Source organism: Semicossyphus pulcher, unplaced genomic scaffold (genome assembly GCF_022749685.1).
Source record: "Semicossyphus pulcher isolate SPU_LCO1_2020_fin unplaced genomic scaffold, fSemPul1.0.p SCAF_27, whole genome shotgun sequence".
NCBI lineage: Eukaryota > Metazoa > Chordata > Actinopteri > Labriformes > Labridae > Semicossyphus > Semicossyphus pulcher.
The window spans coordinates 2,891,736-2,913,613 of NW_027211701.1; the positions used below are offsets into that span (position 1 = coordinate 2,891,736).

Here is a 21,878-nt window from a genome sequence, read left to right on the forward strand (position 1 = left end):
ACCTCAACATTTTTATTAGAGAACAAAGAAACAATGAAATGAGTTGGGTCAGTCTAAGGCCGACATGATGGGGAAACATTAGCCTGCTTCAATAGGAATAAGGGATCAAACACAAAGGGTTAAAACCTTGAATCTTAAGTAAGAGAATGAAATCAAAGAAAACTTTCCATTAAAAATGATTTCGGCAAATGTCAGAAGTGAACTGAAGTTTGTTCTTTCTAAATGTTAGCTAAATCTGGTGCAATCGTAAGTTGTCTCTAATATCGTTCACTATCCTGCTCCTCACTCGCTAGTTTGGGAGTTCAGAGGAGAAGACCAAAGAGCTCTTCAACAAATACAAACACGTCCGGACATTTCCCGGCTTATTTTCTCGGTGCTGTTAATCATCACTGCTGTTTGTTTGTTTGTTTGTTTGTTTGTTTGTTTGTTTGTTTGTTTGTTTGTTTGTTTGTTTCAGCGCGATGCAGGGTGCTGTGTTGAGCTTGATGAGTGACCATCAGGCATCACTACACTGGGGATTATTATATTGACTGAAGACTTTGACAGACTGAGAGATAAACTCACTGTAAGGTGGGCGGGAAATGATTTTGGACACAGCCTCCTCTCCCCCTCTGGTTGCTCAGACTGAGCTCACACATCTCAGCCAATCCTGCGAGAGCGAGAGCACGAGCTTATTTGCATCAGGCACATACATAAAGAGCGCCCCGAGACTGATGACTCTATCAGTTCCAGTGAACTATACCACCCAAACATGCCGGAAACAGTCAAGGCGCCCAAGAAGGGCTCAAAGAAAGCCGTGTCAAAGGCCACCAAGACCGGCAAGAAGAGGAGAAAGACCAGGAGGGAGAGCTACGCCATCTACGTGTACAAGGTCCTGAAGCAGGTCCACCCCGACACCGGGATCTCCTCTAAGGCCATGGGCATCATGAACTCCTTTGTGAGCGACATCTTTGAGCGCATCGCCGGTGAGGCCTCCCGTCTGGCTCACTACAACAAGCGCTCCACCATCACCTCCAGGGAGATCCAGACCGCCGTCCGCCTGCTGCTGCCCGGCGAGCTGGCCAAGCACGCCGTGTCTGAGGGAACCAAGGCGGTGACCAAGTACACCAGCTCCAAGTAAACCCGCTGATATCTGCTACAACCCAACGGTCCTTTTCAGGACCACCCACTAGTTCCACTATGAGCTGCCATCCTGTCCATTTTTCTTAATGTATTTACGTTGATGACTAATGTAAAGCAAAATGTCATAGTACCTAAACTTGGTTGGTAAATTAAGCCTCCAATTTGTTATACTCCGTTCTCTCTCTCTCTCTCTCTCTCTCTCTCTCTCTCTCTCTCTCTCTCTCTCTCTCTCTCTCTCTCTCTCTCTCTCTCATAAAAACCACAAGCAATCTGAATATGTTCGCCTCATAATTTTTTTATATATGTGTAACTCGGACAGAACATACATTACATGCATGAATCACCTGGCTGTTTGCCATATCCTGGGGTAGCTCCGGGTTGTTTCACAGGTTTGGTCTGAACAAAACAAGTTACTTTAGAAACGAGACCTTAATTAACATATGGCGACAGAAGGCTCTTTATTGCGGTTCCTGCTGAAATTTGCTTTCAATAAATTGTCGTAAGTCTCATGTAGGCCATGAGTAGGCCTACATCATGTTAGTGAACATGAACGGCTCATACGGTTGTTTTCGCCATATGTGAATTAAGGTCCCGTTTCTAATGTAAATAAAGTAACTTGTTTTGTTTACAGGACCCACAGGGGAAACTCTGCTACTCCAATAAAAGTGCTGATAATGTAAAATGTGTCTTTATCATTATTAAGCGTTCTGTAGTGACATTCAGAATCGTGAGCATTTAGTCAGTGGACGGTCCTGTGCTGTTACGTTTGTCCAAGTCATCTGTAAGTTACTTTAGTGTTAGCGATGAAAAGAATTCCCCTCACATGAATCTTAATGTACTTGACTCTGTGCATGGACTTAATACTACTGTACAAAAGCACGATACATTGATGCTGTGTTTAGACTGACTTCATCATCAGGAAGTTTACTGTCTCTTTTGACTCAGTGTACAGTGTGCATCTCATATTCTCTTGACGACAACAACAACAACAACAACAACAACAACAACAACAACAACAACAACAACAACAACACAAAGGCTCTTTTAAGAGCCGCACACTGAATCAATAAGAGCTGATTTCCACGTTTTAAAACAAAAGACATTTCTCACTGCTATCTAAAATTATAAGAGGCACGAAAATGAGGTGAAGTGAGCCTCATTATCAAAACATACATCTGCCAACTTTTCTGAATTTAATTAAAGTTTTCTCGAGTCAAAAAACGGGCAACTCAAGGTCCTCTTCAGTGCTTTTACTTGATCTCACATCTTTGTAACTTTAACTTTATGTAAGAAAGAAGTGTTAAAATGATTGAATGTCAAACTTGTTTTTCTTAAACTGCTGCTATGAAACTTTTACTGAAGTCAAATATCTAAAGACTTCTTCCATCACTGGACGATGTGGAGCTCAGTCACTTTGACAGGAGACATGCTGTCCCTGATTCAAGCGGCTGGTCAGTGGGGGCGCTAATGCTCTGAAGAGAGAATCAGCGACTGTCATGAAGAGAAGAAGAAGAGGCGGACCATGTCTTCTATTAGGTCCTCAGATAAGATATATGTTGCTGTGACTCGTTCAGAGCGCATCATTCGACTTTAAACTATCAACTAGTGACAATGAGTGGAAGAGGAAAGGGCGGGAAAGGACTCGGTAAAGGAGGCGCTAAGCGTCACCGTAAAGTCCTCCGTGATAACATCCAGGGAATCACCAAGCCCGCTATCCGCCGCCTTGCTCGCCGTGGTGGAGTGAAGCGCATCTCCGGTCTGATCTACGAGGAGACCCGCGGTGTGTTGAAGGTGTTCCTGGAGAACGTCATCCGTGATGCCGTCACCTACACCGAGCACGCCAAGAGAAAGACCGTGACCGCCATGGATGTGGTGTACGCTCTGAAGAGACAGGGACGCACTCTGTACGGCTTCGGAGGTTAAACATTCACTGACCTACTACAACACAAAGGCTCTTTTAAGAGCCACACACTCGATCAACAAGAGCTGACTTTCCAGTGTCTTTTCCACGAATCTCTAATCGCCATGATTGAGGAAATGGGCCAACTTTTTAAGCACAATTGGCAAAACAAACTGCTGCTTAGAGTCATTTCTGTGTGACTGTAAAACAATGAATGGTAAACTTGAACAGACTGCTGCGCTGAGAGAGAAAGCTAAGGCAAAAAGCAGTCATTCTGTATATTTAAGCGGATCATGATTCTTGAAAGACATTGTTCTAATATTAAAACCACCAGAGCGTTTAGAAGAATAAAATATATTCGCCACGGTTGAGGTTACAGGTTATTTCTTTCCAGTCTGAAGTGTAGCCTAATTCCTTGTTGTGGGAAGAGATGCATAGCGCATATACTGAGGACCTAGATGAAGGATAAAAATGCTTAGGACTATTACAATCTAAAAAGGCAGATGTCCCTATTCACATTCCCAGTGAGTATTTCAGTTGAACAGATGTTCAAAACTATGGGTCGCCGATTGTGAAGAGTTTCTCACTGAGATTTCCAGAAACATTGAGCTCCAAACACATTTTTTCAAGTCAACATTTACAGCTATATGAATTTATTTTCTTTTAAAAATATATAAATGAGCACTTTGACTGCTACAATTTAAATACTGTCTGAATATTATATCTTAATGTTGAACATTTAGTACCTACGTGTTAAATGAGCTTTGATTATCTAGATGTGAGTCATACTGTAATTTTTCATCGGTGCATGACAGAATTTCATACAACGTAATTGCAGACACACCGTGTTACCCACAGTCACATCACGAACACAAAACAACTGAACAATCACGCTTCAGTTCTAGTGGGTGGCTCTTAAAAGAGCCGTTGTGTTTAGATTAACAGCAGAGCCGTTTACTTGGAGCTGGTGTACTTGGTCACCGCCTTGGTTCCCTCAGACACGGCGTGCTTGGCCAGCTCACCGGGCAGCAGCAGGCGGACGGCGGTCTGGATCTCCCTGGAGGTGATGGTGGAGCGCTTATTGTAGTGAGCCAGACGGGAGGCCTCACCGGCGATGCGCTCAAAGATGTCGCTCACAAAGGAGTTCATGATGCCCATGGCCTTAGAGGAGATCCCGGTGTCGGGGTGGACCTGCTTCAGGACCTTGTACACGTAGATGGCGTAGCTCTCCCTCCTGGTCTTTCTCCTCTTCTTGCCGGTCTTAGTGGCCTTCGACACGGCTTTCTTTGAGCCCTTCTTGGGCGCCTTAACAGTTTCCGGCATGTTTGGGTGGTGTAGTTCACTGGAACTGGTAGAGTCAACAGTCTCGGGGCGCTCTCTATGTATGTGCCTGATGCAAATAAGCTCGTGCTCTCGCTCTCGCAGGATTGGCTGAGATGTGTGAGCTCAGTCTGAGCACCCAGAGGGGGAGAGGAGGCTGTGTCCGAAATCATTTCCCGCCCACCGTACAGTGAGTTTATTGTTTTGTATGTCTGTAAAAGTCTTTATAATCCCCAGTGTAGTGATGCCTCATTTTACCATGAGAAGTAGTGTAGGCCTACAGATGATGGTCACTCATCGAGCTCAACACAGCACCCTGCATCGCGCTGAAAGAAACAAACAAACAAACAAACAAACAAACAAACAAACAAACAAACAAACAAACAGCAGTGATGATTAACAGCACCGAGAAAATAAGCCGAGAAATGTCCGGACGTGTTTGTATTTGTTGAAGAGCTCTTTGGTCTTCTCCTCTGAACAGGATAGTGAACGATATCAGAGACAACTTATATTTTAGAAGCAGACAAACAAAAGAGGCTAATTATCTTCTCATGCCAAGCTTTTATATTTCAACATGTCGGGGATGTCATGTCACTTATTTAAAGCTAAAGTTTTGTGTCTTTACTGTGATCCAAATGTGACATTTCATCATTTGGTACTTGAAGATAACTTTTCTATAAAAGGCCGAGTCTCGCTCTCAGTGACGATCCTGCCTGCTGATTTGATCAAACATTTAGAAAGAACAAACTTCAGTTCACTTCTGACATTTGCTGAAATCATTGTCAATTGAAAGTTTTCTTTTATATAATTGTCTAAGCTGAGGTCGTGGTTCGGCTGAAATATACTGGCGACGGGGATCCTCCAAACCGTGACTATGTTGGTGAAGAATTACTCTTTCAGTCATGCTGGATAAACACCTTTGATGTAAACTCTTTCATTGCTCTCCCAAACAAGAGAGACTTTGAACTGTGTTTCCTTCAGGAAGCTCCGCGTCGCCGCTTCTTGGAGGTTCAAGCCTCCAAAAACTACGAACCAAATGGAAAGATTGGACTATTGAATCATCCATTCAACTGGATATTAACACGTTGATTGTAAAATTCTGGACCGGCAGAATCCCTGACCACCACGTCGAACTGTACCTGCACAGATACTGCGAACTTCTGCGAAAGCATCCTGAGGTCCTACCATCCTCCAAGCAGCAGAGGAAGCAGATCCCCTGCCTGTCTCCAAACAACAACAACAACAACGACAACAACAACAACAACAACAACAACAACAACAACAACAACAACAACAACAACAACAGCAACATGAGCCCCTGCCAGCTTCCCTGCTGTGGCCCCCAGCTCCACCTCCTGATGACCTCTCCTCGTCTCCAGGTGAGGGTTGCTTAACTATTGATAGCGATGCTGATATCGATGCTGATGCCGTTTACAGTATTGCAGAGAGTTTTGAAGATGAAAATGAAAACATACATTATGAAAGTGCAAGTGAAACCCCGAGCTCTGACGTCAGCTGTGATAACAGCTGGCCAGAGAGCCAGCCCCCCACGTACATCTTTTTTCTGTAATCGGTTATTGGTTCGTGGCTGATGCAGTTATTTTCAGTACCTTCTATAGGCCATGGGGTGATGTCAGCTACAATGGGCCAGTTTTTGGTTAATGATCTGTTAGACCATCAAACAGGTTATGCACGAAAGCGAATCTGATATTTTGATTTATTGGCACAGGCCTCTTAAATATTTCTTTGTTAATAAAATGAGGACAAATATAATTGTTTTGGATTGATCAGAGTTGGAGTATCAACATGTTCACTCTTGAGCTACGCCACGATGTTCAGGTAAAATGGGCCAATGAAAACTGAGAACAACACAGTGAGTACAGATGACATATCAGTAATTGTTACAGCAGATTGACAGCAGCTGTTGTCTGTGGTGTGCCTTGGATGTCTCTTTCACTAAGGGGGAAACCTCTTTGGGAGAGGAGCTTGATAAGGCCGGCCAGTTACTTGTTTTCCTTTTTCCTCCTGCCAATGCACCTTTGCAAAGGTGTCTTTGGAACATTGGATGCCCTTGCTTAAAACTGTCTGCCCTTTCTCTACTAGCTCATCATTGATAGCACCTCTTATTGTGTCTTTCTCCACTGGTTTATTGTAATCTTCCTTCCTTTTCCTGTCTTTTTCTCTCTGCAACACATGTGTCTAAAAAGTGTTCTGAAGATCTTGAATGGATACTTAATTGGACCTATGAACTTGTTTTACACCCTTAATTTTCTGTCTTACTGTGTAAAAGTGTATATTGATGCGGCCCATTTTAGACAAGTGGTTAAGCTAAATTGGGCCAGTTTTTTCACAACGTTTTTCAGATTTCAACCTTTTTATTTTAAAGGCCTGTCTAATAACTGATCGTGAACATTTTCCTTTATTTGTAAACCTACTTCAAATTGTTTTATACCCCTTATTAGTGAGGAGTCATTTCCGTCACTTCATGCAACACTCTGCCCCGCCCATCTCAGCAAATTTAGACCAATCCAAAGTATTGTTATATGTCATTAGGGTTGTAGCAACAATTCAAGATCAGTCATTGTGATTGGATGTTTATATTTCATCAATAGCCTTTTCCAAAATAAAACAGCTAATCGCCTTTACATTTTAAATAACAGCCAGCTAGTCATGCCTTTTACTTCAACACAAAAGTTAGTTGGCGGACAGTTGTCCCAGAAGACAAAAGTTTGTATTAGTTTTTCGTCGCTGCGCTGCAGACGCACGTGAAACTCTGCTCTTTATTGTCGGTGTGTGTGGCTCTTAAAAGAGCCGTTGTGTGTTGTAAAGTCGGTTGTGGGTCTCTACTTCTTGGCGGCCTTCTCGGTCTTCTTGGGCAGCAGGACAGCCTGGATGTTGGGCAGCACTCCGCCCAGCAGCTTGTTGAGCTCCTCGTCGTTGCGGACAGCCAGCTGCAGGTGACGGGGGATGATACGGGTCTTCTTGTTGTCGCGGGCAGCGTTTCCGGCCAACTCGAGAATCTCAGCGGTCAGGTACTCCAGCACAGCCGCCAGGTAGACGGGGGCGCCGGCACCCACACGCTGGGCATAGTTACCTTTGCGCAGCAGCCTGTGAACACGGCCGACTGGGAACTGGAGCCCGGCACGAGAGGAGCGGGTCTTTGCCTTAGCTCTGGCTTTACCGCCTGTTTTGCTTTTTTTTTTTTTTTTTTTAAAGACTTTTATTGAAGATAACACGTTACAGATTAAGTTACATTAGTTTACAGTTTGCTATCAAGTACAATACATAAATACAAAAATAAAAAGAAACATACAGTCAATACAAAGTGCAGATAGTGCGAAAAATAGTTTGTTTTCCTTAAAGGTTCAGAATGTGCCAGGGGAGGCGCTGAGCCTTATCTAGAGTTCTCCTCCTCCGGAGGTCTGCAAGGAGTTGTTTTATGACAATTTTGGAGTCAACAAAAGTCTGATGTATGGTGGTCACACATCGTGTTTTCCATAAATGATAACAAGTAATACTGATGATGGTTTGGTAAAGTTCTTTTTGTTTGGTTGGGAATTTTTCCTCCAACAACCCATACATAACAGATACATATGATACATTAAACACTAAACCAATATCTTTCATTTTGCTCCAGACTTCCTGTGATCTGTAGCACTTAATCAGTAGATGTTCCTGAGTTTCATCATTGTGGCAATAAATCATTGGGCATTTTTTTGTCGTCACATAGCAGCTCCAAGATACCACAGCTCTCACAGGAAGTCTGCCAACAGAAATGAGCCAGCGTACATCTCTAATGCTCTCTGATATATTTTTATTTTTTAAGATTTTTATCACCTCAGTGTAATTATTATCAGTTATATTTTTATACTCTATTAACCCCCCATATTTATAATTATTTATAATGTTAAATATATTTTTACTGGGTGTACCACTCCAACTGATCTGTAAGTGTTGGTGATCAGATGTAAAATCTCCGTGCAGCAGCTTGTAGAAGGGGCCACTTCTTAATCTGCCCCTTCTCTTCTGCCACAAGGAGCGATCACCAACCCAGAGAGCATTTCTTAAGATGGCAGCTGATACGTTTTTAACAAAGGCAATATTTAACATAAGTCCTAAATCAATAGCTCCTAAACCTCCTTGTTTTTTACATTTAAATAACAAAGCTCTTTTAGTGACTTCTCTGGTGGTTCCCCATACCATATTTACACTGTTTGTTTAGTCGAATGATCATTTTGTGAGAAAGAGGAAAAATGTTGGCCAGGAAAAGGAGTTTGGATAAGATGAACGTTTTAACAAGATGAATTCTTGTTTTGTAATTAGTACTTTTGTTCTCCCACTTCTTTACTTCTTCTTTCACCACACACACTTTATTCTCCCAGTTTCTTTCACTACATTCTCTGTTACAGAAGGTAAGACCAAGTATTTTAATCTCTTGTTTCACTTTAATATTTATGTTTTGTACGTCTTCATCTGAGCCGATCCAAACTCCTTCTGTCTTATCCTGATTTCATTTGGCACCTGAGGCCTGTTCATACAAGTTTAAATGATTAGTTAAAACATCCATTTCCTGTTGATTTTTTATGATGACTGTGATGTCATCGGTGTAAGCCATGGCTGTGACCTTGTGCATGTGTCCTACCCTGGAGCCAGTTAAAAGGCTGTCATTATTCATCTTGTTTATTAAAGGACAGATAGCCAAGATGTAAAGGGCGGCGCTCAAGGGACAGCCCTGCTTCACACCTCTCTCTACTTGAAACGTTTCTGTTAAAACACCGTTAACATTAATACACACACTTGATTTTATGTGCAGATAGTTATAAGAAGATCGAGACCGATCCAGCCACTGTGGAGTCCTTCTTAAAGTCTATCTCCTCTCACGACTCCTTAAACTTTACTCCCCTCCTGGGAGAGATCAGGACAGACGAAGTGCTGCAGGCCATCCAACAGCTAAACACGGGGAAGTGTCCCGGTCCTGACGGCCTTCCTGCCGAATTTTATCAGCTGAACCTTGATGGAGTCATAAACCTCCTCACCTCTGTGTTCAACGAAGGCCTCCACAGTGGTTCTATGGGTGATTCATTTTATCAAGGTATTATGTGTTTATTATATAAAAAAGGTGATGATACTGACATAAATAATTATAGACATTTAACCATTATGAACACGGATTATAAAATATTTGCTAAAATAATTATGAATAGATTAAATGATATCCTAGACGAAAAGATTCGTTCTTTTTGAACGAATCGTTCAGGACCGAAACATCTCTAGTGACCAGCATCGGTCAGTCTACACTACTTCTCATGGTAAATTGAGGCATCACTATACTGGGGATTATTATATTTACTGAAGACTTTGACAGACATAATAAACTCACTGTACGGTTGGCGGTAAATGATTTCGCACACAGCCTCCTCTCCCCTTCTGGGTGCTCAGACTGTGCTCACCAATCTCAGCCAATCCTGCGCGAGCGAGAGCACGAGCTTATTTGCATTAGGTCCATAAATAAAGAGCGTCCCGACACTATGAAGCCTATCAGTCCCAGAGACCTACACCGAGCCACTATGCCAGAAACCGTCAAGGCGCCCAAGAAGGGTTCTAAGAAAGCCGTGTCGAAAGCCACCAAAACCGGCAAGAAGAGGAGAAAGACCAGGAGGGAGAGCTACGCCATCTACGTATACAAGGTCCTGAAGCAGGTCCACCCCGACACCGGGATCTCCTCTAAGGCCATGGGCATCATGAACTCCTTTGTGAGCGACATCTTTGAGCGCATCGCCGGTGAGGCCTCCCGTCTGGCTCACTACAACAAGCGCTCCACCATCACCTCCAGGGAGATCCAGACCGCCGTCCGCCTGCTGCTGCCCGGCGAGCTGGCCAAGCACGCCGTGTCTGAGGGAACCAAGGCGGTGACCAAGTACACCAGTTCCAAGTAAACGGCTCTGCTGTTAATCTAAACACAACGGCTCTTTTAAGAGCCACCCACTAGAACTGAAGCGTGATTGTTCAACAGTGACTGTGTTCGCGATGTTAATGTGGGTAACACGGTTTGTCTGCATTAATAGTATGAAATTCTGTCGTGCACTGATGGAAATTACAGTATGGCTCACATCTAGATAAGCGAAGCTCATTTAACACGTAGGTACTATATTTTTAACCATTAAGATATAATATTCAGACAGTATTTAAATTGTAGCAGTCAAAGTGCTCATTTATATTAAAAGAAAATGAAAATGTTACTGTAAATGTTGACTGTGAAAAAAAGTGTTTGGAGCTCAATGTTTCTGTAAATCTCAGTGAGAAACACTTCATAATCGGCGACCCATAGTTGTGAACATCTGTTCAACTGAAATACTCACTGGGAATGTGAATAGGGACATCTGCCTTTGTAGATTGTAATAGTCCTAAGCATTTTTATCCTTCATCTAGGTCCTCAGTATATGCGCTATGCATCTCTTCCCACAACAAGGAATTAGGCTACACTTCAGACTGGAAAGAAATAACCTGTACCCTCAACCGTAGCGAATATATTTTATTCTTCTCAACGCTCTGGTGTTTTTAATATTAGAACAATGTCTTTCAAGAATCATGATCCCTTTAAATTTACAGTGACTGCTTTTTAACTTAGCTTTCTCTCCCAGCAGTCTGTTCAAGTTTCCCGCTCATTGTTTTACAGTCACACAGAAATGACTCTAACCAGTAGTTTGTTTTGCCAATTGTGCTTAAAAACTTGGACCATTTCCTCAATCATGGCGATTAGAGATTCGTGGAAAAGACACTGGAAAGTCAGCTCTTGTTGATCGAGTGTGTGGCTCTTAAAAGAGCCTTTGTGTTGTTGTTGTAGTAGGTCAGTGAATGTTTAACCTCCGAAGCCGTACAGAGTGCGTCCCTGTCTCTTCAGAGCGTACACCACATCCATGGCGGTCACGGTCTTTCTCTTGGCGTGCTCGGTGTAGGTGACGGCATCACGGATGACATTTTCCAGGAACACCTTCAACGCACCGCGGGTCTCCTCGTAGATCAGACCGGAGATGCGCTTCACTCCACCACGGCGAGCCAGACGGCGGATAGCGGGCTTGGTGATTCCCTGGATGTTATCACGGAGGACTTTACGGTGACGCTTAGCGCCTCCTTTACCGAGTCCTTTCCCGCCTTTGGTTTTTTTTTTTTTTTTTTTTCAAAGACTCGGATGCCTCACAGTTATTGTATCACTCATTGACTGACTGTAGGCCAATTTCATCATCGTCTTTGTTTTCATTTGATTTTTTTAGATTAAAAAACAAAATAAACATGACTTTATTTAATTTAAGGCTAAAGTATTAAACTAATAATAAAGATTAAACACATACAGTACAGTCAAACACATGTAAAGTGAATCAGACATTAAATGTTTAAAAAGGTCCCAGGGCAATGGACTGTTATTCTTTTGGTCGATGGTTTTCCTCTTCCTCAGATAACAGGATGTTTTTAAAGACACAGTCACTCGAGATCATTTTCTGTTGGAGCACGACTTTTGCTCTAGTTTTCCATATTGTTGTGTTTATCACACACATGACAAACCAAAAGAGGCGCTTTGAAATCATTAACCACGTTAAAACCCAGGCTGGCCATTTTTAACCTCACCTGTTGAGTGCGGTGGCAGTGGAGCAGCAGGTGTTCTACAGTCTCGTCCTCATCACAGTGAATCATGGGACACTTTTTTGTTGTGACGAAGCAGCTCCACTGAACCACCGCCCTCACAGGAAGTCTGTTCACAGAGATCAGCCACGCTCTGTCACGGAGACTCTCACTTAAAATTTTGTCTTGGAAATTTTTGCTGATCTGATTGCATTCACTGGGACGTACATTTTTATATTCAATTAAGCCTCCATTAACACTATCATTAATCACTTTATATGCGTCTTTGGTGGATGAGCCAGTCCAATTTATATTTAGAAATTTAAATTTAGTTATAAAATCACCAAAAATCAACTTATAATATGGGACATTACTTCTGCCCCCACATCAGTCACCCTTTGATGGCGCATGTTTGTTCCTGTTCTATTATTATGTCGAGGACGTCATTCAGCCTGTTCATTATTATTTTCGCTAATATTTTATAATCTGCATTCATTATTGTTAACTGTCTATATTTATCTAGATCAGGGGTTCTCAAAGTTTTGATAGCTGAGGGCCAATTTAAGAACCCATCATTGGACTGAGGGCCGCAGAAGGGAAAAAAAATGGAAAAAACAGAAAAAAATCCCATTTGTAATCATTTTAATGACCAGGTTGCATCTCTACAATTCACATTTATTGGTCTGCATCCAGTAATGTGCAATAAATAAATTTCAATTAATAAATGAGGCTAAACCTGGCAAAACTTGAGAAAACCTTGAGAAACATTGTAATACACACAAAATCCCTGAGGTTTTCTGCCCTCTACAGTAAAATTTGGGATATAACAGTCCTGTGTGCAGTCCATTTCATTTAGAACAGAAAGTCAGTCTCAGTGTGCCTTGCTTCCTGTCTTATCAGCATGGACCTTATTCAGGAGCAATTCCAGCTACCAAAGCGCCACAGGAAAACACACACACACACACACACACACACAGAGGGAGGGGGAGAAAGAGAGAGAGAAGGACTTTTAAAATAGAAGCTCACCAAACAAGTCATCATCATTACCATCATTAATATCTATCATTGCCTGTCATCAATAAGCTTGTCATTAAGTCACACAGAATATTTGTTATTTATGGTCAACATACCTTTTTTTATTGGCATGGGATTTGTGGTGCTGTTTTCGGCCACGATTCCTCTGATGTCCGGCTCCATCTCCGTCGTTGCGATACGAAGGACAGCATGAAGATGGCCATCTGTCAGCCTGGATCGCAGCTTGGATTTGTTGATGGCCATGGTGGAGAAGGTCTTCTCACAAATGTATGTGCTTCCGAATAAAGAGACCATTCTGATAGCATGCTGGCGAAGTGCAGGGTATGTAGATGGGGAAAGTCCTTTGTAGAACTCGATGAGATTCTTGTCACGACATGCTGCTCTTGCCTCAGAGCTCTCCTGCAGGTCGATGAGCTCAAACTGCATTTCTGCAGGCTCTTCCTCAGGGACACATGAGAAAGGATTTTGGAAGAGGTTGAATGACTTCTCATGGTCCCTGAAGTCGGAGAAGCAGTGGTCGAATTCCTCTCTGAGTTTTTTTATGAGGTTATGGTTCTTGTCTGAACGCAGGTGACGTAAAACGCGGCGCCCATATGTGTCTGTGTCATCTACGAGTGCCTTGCAGGCGGGAAAATGGGTTAGATCTCCCTGTTTGAGCTGTCCCTGCAGCAGTTCAAGTTTTCGCTGGAAAGCTTTGACATTGTCAAATAGTGTGGAAATGAGCTTCCCATGGCCCTGCAGCTTCACATTGAGATCGCTGAGCCAAGTATTCAGGTCAACAAGGAGCGCTAGGTCACAGAGCCATTTAGTGTCACTTAAATGTGTCACATCTTGACCTTTTGACTCCATGAACTCTCTTATTTCTTTTCTCAGGTTAAAAAAACGCTTCAGTGTGGCACCTCTGCTCAGCCACCTGACGGCAGTGAAATATATGACGTCACCAAAATCTGCCTCCGATTGCTCCAAAAAAGTCTTGAATTGGCGGTGATTCAGACCTCTGGACTTAAGGAAATTAACTGTCTTCACAACAATGTCCATGATATGTTTCATATTAAGCGTTTGGGCAGCGAGAGCTTCTTGGTGTATTATACAGTGATATTTGATTAGCTTCTCACCTCCGTTGTTGGCCACTTTCTCAGAGAGCAGCGACACTGCACCTGTCTTTCTCCCGATCATTGCCGGTGCTCCATCTGTCGTGACACCGACCATAGACGGCAGCTTCACGTTGTATGCATCGAGACTGCGACACAGCATCACAAATGTCGACTCCCCTTGCTCTGTCTTGGATACTCTCCAAGCTTAGTAGCTCCTCGCCTATTTCAAAGTTCTCTGTGACTGTTCGGATGAAAATCAGCAATTGCGCTGTATCGGAAATGTCCGTGCTTTCATCCAGTGCGATAGAAAAGGCTCCCTTTTCCAGGCCCTCCACACGTTGTCCCAGTTGCTCTTTGAGATCGTTGGCCAGATCTTCGATTCGTCGTGTCACTGTGTCATTTGACAGACTTACGGAGCTTTGTTTTCTGCTCCGGGCATACAATGTCGGCCACTTTCAAAATGCAGTCTCGCACAAATTCTCCGTCACTGAACGGCTTGCTCCGCCTGGCTATTTCTTGAGCTACCACGTAGCTAGCCTGTGTCACAGCTTCACCGGATTTGGCCAGATTTGTGAAAACTGACTGCTGTGCAGTGTAGCCTCTTTTAAGTTGTTCAAGCTTACTGGTGCGCTCCTCGCCGGTGAGTTTGTCGTAGGTTTTATGGTTGGTATTATAATGGCGTTTTATGTTGAAGTCCTTGAGCATTGCATTAACCTGCTTGCAGATCAGGCACATGACTTTATCCGACCCGTGAGGTACGACAAAGTAAGCCTTTGTCCACTTATCTTGAAACCGCCTTTTTTCCTCGCCGACACAACGTTTTTTTCTCGAGGGGCCCGGCTCCTGCTCCGACTCCATTGTCACAGCTGCGGTCACAGTCTCTTCCCCGAGGCAGGGTGATGCGGGAGACACCGTCAGCACCCCAGTGGTGAAATGAAACATTGCACCGTGGACCTCTGGGAGTGAGGTCAAGTGAGGTCTAAACCACACCTGCAATTACCGCTTATCCCTATAGATGCCGCTAAAGAGATTCATCCTTTCAAAGCAATGTACAGTTGGATTAAATGATAATGAATGATAATTCATTGCGGGCCGCCAGAAATGTTTCTGCGGGCCGCCATTGGCCCGGGGGCCGCACTTTGAGAATCTATTTATCTAGATCATGTTCCTCACCCTTTTTATACAGTAAACACATGACTCCATGATAAAACGTGTCACATAGTACACCGTTCCTAAAACCCGTATTAAACACTGAAGTTAAGAGGTCGGTGATGTCATCACAGGCCAGTTTATAAAACTCAGCGAGCAGGCCGTCTGGACCTGGAGACTTACTGCTGTTTAACTGGTTGATGGCTGTGACGACTTCATCTCTCCTAAAATCACCTGACAGTGCAGTAAAGGTACACGGATCATAGGGCGTGATTACGTCTAAAACGGAACTGATGGCGTCATCATCGGGAGCTATTCTCCCATACATGGAGGAGCAGCTCTCGGCGACGGCACATCGTTTCTCCCTCTCATTAAAACACAGTTTTCCACTGAGATCTTTGACACATTTAATGAAGCTGCCGCTTGTTTTGTTCTGACTGACAGAGACAGTGTGAGTAACATTTCCCCTGTCATCACTTCCAATTAGCTTCTGCATATTAAATAATAACTCCGTATTTATTAGGTCTATTTGACTCTTCAGTTCACTCAATATATCTTCCTCTAGTTCTGTACGATGTTTATTACATTTCAGCTCTATCTTTTTATATTATCATTATACTCAATGTTTTTAATCCTACTTAATTCCCGACATTTGAACTGAAAGAAATCTTTAACTCTGCTTTTCATTAATTCCCACAGTTCAATATCGGATCTTACAAGAACTCTTAAATCTATTATTTTACTCATTTCGATTTTCAATTCATTCAATAGGTCAGTATTATTCAAACATTTAATGTTAAGTTTCCAAAAGCCCTTTCTGTCTTTACAGCTGCACATAACAGAGGCTTTGACTATAAGATGATCAGAGTAAGTATTTATCAGCGTGTTATAGCTCAGACTCTGGACTTGGGAGGATACATATATTCTATCTATTCTAGTTTTAGTTTTAGTATCAAATCGGGTGAAGTGTGTCCCCGCTGGGTTTAAAACTCTGTACAGATCATTCAGACATTTTTACAGATATCATCAAGTAATTTTCCTTCCCCGAGTCATTTTGAAAGGAGTGGCAGCAAGTCTATCCTTCTCATCAGTGACAGTATTATTTATTATTATTTATATTAGTAAATCACTACATAATATTATATTAAATCCAACATTGACTATTTCTTTTAACTTTTTAAATAACTGCATGTTACTTTTTCTGTCAGGCGCAGTATATACATTAATGATACGAAATTTCTGACCCATATAAAAACAATCGATCAGAAGAAGTCTACCAGGTATTATATCTCTTCTCTTTATAATATCTACGGTATGGTTTTTAAAGAAAATACCCACTCCGTCAGCGTTATCTTCGCCTATAGAGATCACACAGAGTCCTTTATGCCAAAGACGACACACATCATCGACATCAGCGCTGCTTTTAAGAAGGAGCTCTTGCAGACACAAGAAGTCAAGATCGGTGTTCAGCAGAAGATTCATTTTCCCACATCTCAGCTCAGAGGACTGCAGACCTCTCACATTCCAGGTAGCAACTTTTACACAACACATAGAAGAGATTTGATGTTAAGACTTACTCAGGACTTGTCTTATGGTCTGGACGTTTCTCTCTGCCATGAGCAGCTGGGATTTTGGTACGCTTCCTTTTATTGACCAGCACCGGGTAATAAATGTTGTAATTATTTCGATTAAGACGTTAATTGAGGCTCGTTTCTACTGAGTGGGCACTTGTTCCGCCATGCGCCAACAACAAAGAGACTTCCGCTTTCAAAATAAAGCCCATTTTAACGGTAAGTGGAAAAACAGTGTTCTTCTCTCTCGTTGAAAATTACAAGCCAGCTTCACCTCTGTTTCGTTTGATATGGTCAAAAGAGTGATGGACTGGCACACCCACCAACACTATGTCATATGGTCATAAGGGTCAGAGTACTTACTGCATCAAGGTGAGAAGAAAAACTTCCGGAGACAAGATATGCAGGATCATGTTGATTACAAACATGGCACAAAAAATATTATTTTTAATAATAAGTATTTTTTGTAATTGTAGGTTGGACCATTTAACAGCATATTACATTACTTTAACACTTTCTGGAACAATACTTAAAATCTATCCTTTTATTTTGAAGGCATTGTGACTGTATCCAATCCAATCCAATCCAATCCATTTTATTTATAAAGCACAATTTTAAATAAACGCAAAGGTTTCCAAAGTGCTGTACAGCAAAATAAATACAATAAAACATAATAAAAAGTCAGAATACTAAAAATAAAAGAAGATAAAACATAATAAATTACTAGACTGTTCACCTCAGATAAAATATCTGTGCACATAAAGTCAACAACCTATGTGGTGTTAAAGGCCAGAGAAAAGAGGTGCGTTTTAAGAAGACTTTTAAAATTAGACAGTGAGGAGGCCTGTCTAATGTGCAGCGGCAATTCATTCCATAATTTTGGAGCTGCAACCGAAAACGCTCGGTCCCCTCTGAGTTTCAGCCTAGTTTTGGGAACCCTCAGGAGCAGCTGGTCAGCTGACCTGAGAGATCGGCTGGGTGTGTAGGTGTGGAGAAGCTCAGAGAGGTACAATGGGGCAAGACCATTTAGACATTTAAAAGCAAATAAAATAATTTTAAAATGAATTCTAAAATGGACGGGTAGCCAGTGGAGTGAAGCTAAAATCGGTGAAATGTGCTCAAACTTCCTTGTGCCAGTTAAAAGACGTGCAGCTGCGTTCTGTACCAGTTGAAGACGTGCGATGGAGGATCCACTGATCCCCATGTAAAGTGCATTACAGTAGTCTAGCCGAGTCGTCACAAAGGCGTGAATTACTGTTTCAAAGTGCTGTCTCTGGAGAAACGGTTTTATTTTTGCCAGCTGCCTTAACTGGAAAAAGCCTGTTTGCACCACAGCTTTAATCTGGCTGTCCAGCTTAAGTTCTGCGTCCACCTTTACCCCCAGATCATTTACAATAGGTTTGGCGTACTGTGCCAAGGAACCCAGATCGACTGGGGGGGTAACAGATGTGCCACCAAAGACCATCACTTCAGTCTTTTTTTCATTGAAATTTAAAAAGTTTAGAGCCATCCAGGCCTTGACATCATCTAAACAATTTAACAGTGGCTTAAGGGAGAACGAATCAGCCTTTTTTAGGGGGACATAGATCTGGCTGTCATCAGCATAACAGTGGAATAGAATGCCGTGCTTCCTGAGAATAGAACCAAGTGGGAGAAGATACAAGGAAAATAAAAGAGGGCCCAGCACTGAACCCTGTGGGACCCCACATGTGAGAGGATTTTTCTTAACGAGGTAATGTGATTCAAAAATATAGACAACAGATACGATGAGATAAAGCTACGGTATAAATTGAAATTAGAAAACAGATTAGAAAAAAAGAACACAGATAGCCTATGAGACAAAAACAGCACAGCAGATACTATTGCGAAAGAAGATAAAAACAACAGATGTATTTACCTTCGGTAAAACCATGTGGCTACCACGTGACCCCACAGTGCAATAGCCTAAAAGTCATGATTTCTTTTGTAGTAGGCCTAAATGAATATTAACTAAACAAAAAAGTACTGAATTTATGACGACTATTTGTAGGCCTAAATAATCTGAACAATCAGCAAGTTACTTTGGGTTTTATTTCAATACAATTGGATAAATGTCAATACATTTCTTAACATAGGCTATTGTTTTTAACACAGAACATATTAAGGACATGTTGAGGGTAAAGGGAATAATCTGCATCAGATATTACGTAAGGGCATTTTTAAATATAAACAAAACCCTGCTGACAGCAGCAGAGACATTTGGCTTCTCTGTCTTTTTCTTCTTGATGATACAGTTTGCAGAAGCTTCCACCATATAACTTAACCCAGTTGTTCATTTATCAGGCCTATTACTGTAATAAAACTAAAATGTATTTGACCCTAACCCTTTTTGGGAAGACTGCAGGTGGTTGAAAGTAGTTCTCTGTTGGACTTAAAATTTTCACTGAATGTTTTCTGACTTCTTTTAGTATGAAATTACTAAGATGAATGCAAACAAACTGAAACAGGCAATTACTTTAACTGTTTGGTTTAGGGCGAGTTTCCCTGATTGCGCCATTCTTTCTTTCAAAAATGTAGAATTCAAGGTGTCCATTCACATTACACCATCACCACAGAGACAGTTGACTAGAATGTCTTCAAGTGTGTGTTTAAGACTTTAAATGGAGTTTTATTGACTTGTGATGGCAAATGTGAGGACTTTTCCTGATATTCATTATGGTGGAGCAGATTCTGGTATGTTCATGTGACCTGCAGCACAAGTTAAAATGTTGGATGTATTTCTGTCTTTAGGTCCTTCGGTGCTTCAAGTGGACATCGACCCTCCTACCAACCCCCCACGAGACTGGCATCCCACGCAAATCCTCCTCTGAAAAACCTCCTGACTCTCTCTTGAGCTCCTCTTCTAAACCGACCACCACTTATCTTGACTTCTTAGGGAACCGGTCTTCAGGCTTCTTTTCTGACTCCTCCTCTGACACCTCCCCATCAGTCACTCAGCCCCAAGTTACTACCTTATTTATACAGTATATGGTTTCTACCCATGCTCATCTAAAAGCTCTTTCAGCCGTAGGTCCTCCCTCTTGTCTTCTCCCAGAGCTTCCGCTGTAGTGCCAGTGGATGAGCTCTGGACCTGTGTGATGCACGAAGAGCTCAAGATCTTCTTGAAGAGGCAGCCGATGACGAGCCACCCTGCGACAGAGGAGCCACCCAGCCCACCCGCTACACAGCCCACAACCACGAGTCCGACGGCGTCCGTCTCATCGGGCCCCTCTGGGAGCAGGAACAACGCAGGAACAACACAGACAGCATCAACTAGGTCATGAAAGACCTGGAGGACCTGCTGCCGAACCGATCTCTCATGCCTCCTGCTCCTCCAGAGCCGGGTCAGTACACTCCTGATTGATGCAGATATACGAAGAACATCATAAGTATATTTTAGTGTTTAATATTGGAAAATGAATCCAGAGAAGTAATGTTTCTTTAATGTTTTATTAATACAAAGTTTAAGTTATAGTATATGAGATAGATACCAACAGCTGTGATGTATTTATAAATATATATCTAGAAAGCTGAGACGAAGCCTAAGACGAAGCCTGGGTCAGCAGGTAAAGGTGTTAACCTGCAGAAAGATGTAGCTCTGGCATCGCCCAACCCCAACGCTCAAGTGCCGGTGAGTCGCCTGCCCGGGCCAGAGGACTTGGACCTGGACCGGGCCGGGGCCGTGGGAGAGGGCTCCCTTCGAGATAACGGTGAGGAATCTCTTTTCGCTTCACAGCTGGAGATATGAAGAGGTACAATAACAAGGTGTTGAGATTGTGTTACAAAAATCACCTCATATTTATTTACTGATATCAAGTGTTTAAAGTCTCCTGGAGGTCATTTTTGTAAATGAAATGTGAATAAGCTGTAACCTACAGTACTGTTTTACAACACAGTGCGGTAAAAACCTCAATTTTGTTAATTATTTTAAGCATTTCAGATTTTCAACAACTGAGACATCTGTGCTTTATTGTTTTCTTCTTACATTTACTTTGTAATTCATGCTATGATTCTAACTTTGGAATCAAATTTAAAATCCTTTAGTGACATTATTGTTTCAGCTCAGTTTATATCTTTTCATTCTTGGCTGAAAATCAGCAGCTCCACAGCTGATAGTCGGTTTCACTAAAATCTCACCACCCTTTGATGGCCGGAGTTTTTGTACAGGGAGGCAGAAATCTAGCATGAAGGTCAAGTGTGTGTGTGTTTTCATGCCACTTGGCTACTTGGTTATCTAAAAGGCGTATAACTTCCAAATGGATCCGTGAGCCAAAGGACAGGTGATTACCGTAAAATCCAGAATATAATACACTTATGGACCACTTTTTTAAGGACACCTGCTCAAATGCTCGTTAATGCAAACATCTAATCAGCCAATCACGTGGCAGCAACTCCATGCATTTAGGCATGTAGACATGGTGAAGACGATCTATTGAAGTTCAACCCCAGCATCAGAATGAGGAAGAAAGGTGATTTAAGTGACTTTGAACGTGATAGGTGCCAGACGGGCTGGTCTGAGTATTTCAGAATCTGCTGATCTACTGGGATTTTCACACAGAACCATCTCTAGGGTTCACAGAGAATGGTCTGAAGAAGAGAAAATATCCAGTGAGCGGCAGTTCTCCGGGCGAAAATGCCTTGTTGATGGCAGAGGTCAGAGGAGAATGGCCAGACTGGTTGGAGCTGATAGAAATGCAACAAGTAACTCAAATAACCACTCATTAGAACCAAGATATGCAGATGAGCATCTCTGAACATACAACACGTCAAACCTTGAAGCAGATGGGCTACAGCTGCTGAAGACCACACCGGCTGCCACTCCTGTCAGCTAAGAACAGGAAACTGAGGCTCACCAAAATTGGACAATGGAAGATTAGGACAACGTTGCCTGGTTTGATCAGTCTCGATTTCTGCTGCGACATTCAGATGGTAGGGTCAGAACTTGGCATAAACAACATGAAAGCATGGATCCATCATGCCTTGTATCAACAGTTCAGGCTGCTGGTGGTGGTGTAATAGTGTGGGGAATATTTTCTTGGCACACTTTTGATA

General features: G+C 42.4%; 5 protein-coding genes across 5 annotated transcripts in view; 3 read left to right on the forward strand and 2 right to left on the reverse strand.

The window, feature by feature from the left end:
- Window positions 1–751: 751 nt before the first annotated feature.
- Window positions 752–1,120, forward strand: LOC138604917 (histone H2B 3-like). The gene has a single exon (XM_069676955.1). It carries the CDS (start codon window positions 752–754, stop codon window positions 1,118–1,120), a length of 369 nt encoding a protein of 122 aa, XP_069533056.1.
- A 1,613-nt stretch (window positions 1,121–2,733) lies between these two features.
- LOC138604930 (histone H4) lies at window positions 2,734–3,045 on the forward strand. The gene has a single exon (XM_069676968.1). The coding sequence runs from the start codon at window positions 2,734–2,736 to the stop codon at window positions 3,043–3,045; it is 312 nt and encodes a 103-aa protein (XP_069533069.1).
- Window positions 3,046–3,976: 931 nt separating this feature from the next.
- On the reverse strand, window positions 3,977–4,350 carry LOC138604922 (histone H2B 3-like). Its single transcript, XM_069676960.1, has one exon. It carries the CDS (start codon window positions 4,343–4,345, stop codon window positions 3,977–3,979), a length of 369 nt encoding a protein of 122 aa, XP_069533061.1. The 5' UTR covers window positions 4,346–4,350.
- A 2,835-nt stretch (window positions 4,351–7,185) lies between these two features.
- LOC138604900 (histone H2A-like) overlaps window positions 7,186–21,878 on the reverse strand; it is a 35,342-nt gene continuing 20,649 nt past the window's right edge. Inside the window, exons 3-4 of the mRNA XM_069676936.1 lie at window positions 19,166–19,172; window positions 7,186–7,534 (exon numbers count right to left, since the gene is read on the reverse strand). Coding sequence (XP_069533037.1) covers window positions 7,186–7,534; window positions 19,166–19,172 — 356 coding nt within the window. The remainder of the gene's footprint in view (window positions 7,535–19,165; window positions 19,173–21,878) is intronic.
- Window positions 9,910–10,278, forward strand: LOC138604919 (histone H2B 3-like). Its single transcript, XM_069676957.1, has one exon. The coding sequence runs from the start codon at window positions 9,910–9,912 to the stop codon at window positions 10,276–10,278; it is 369 nt and encodes a 122-aa protein (XP_069533058.1).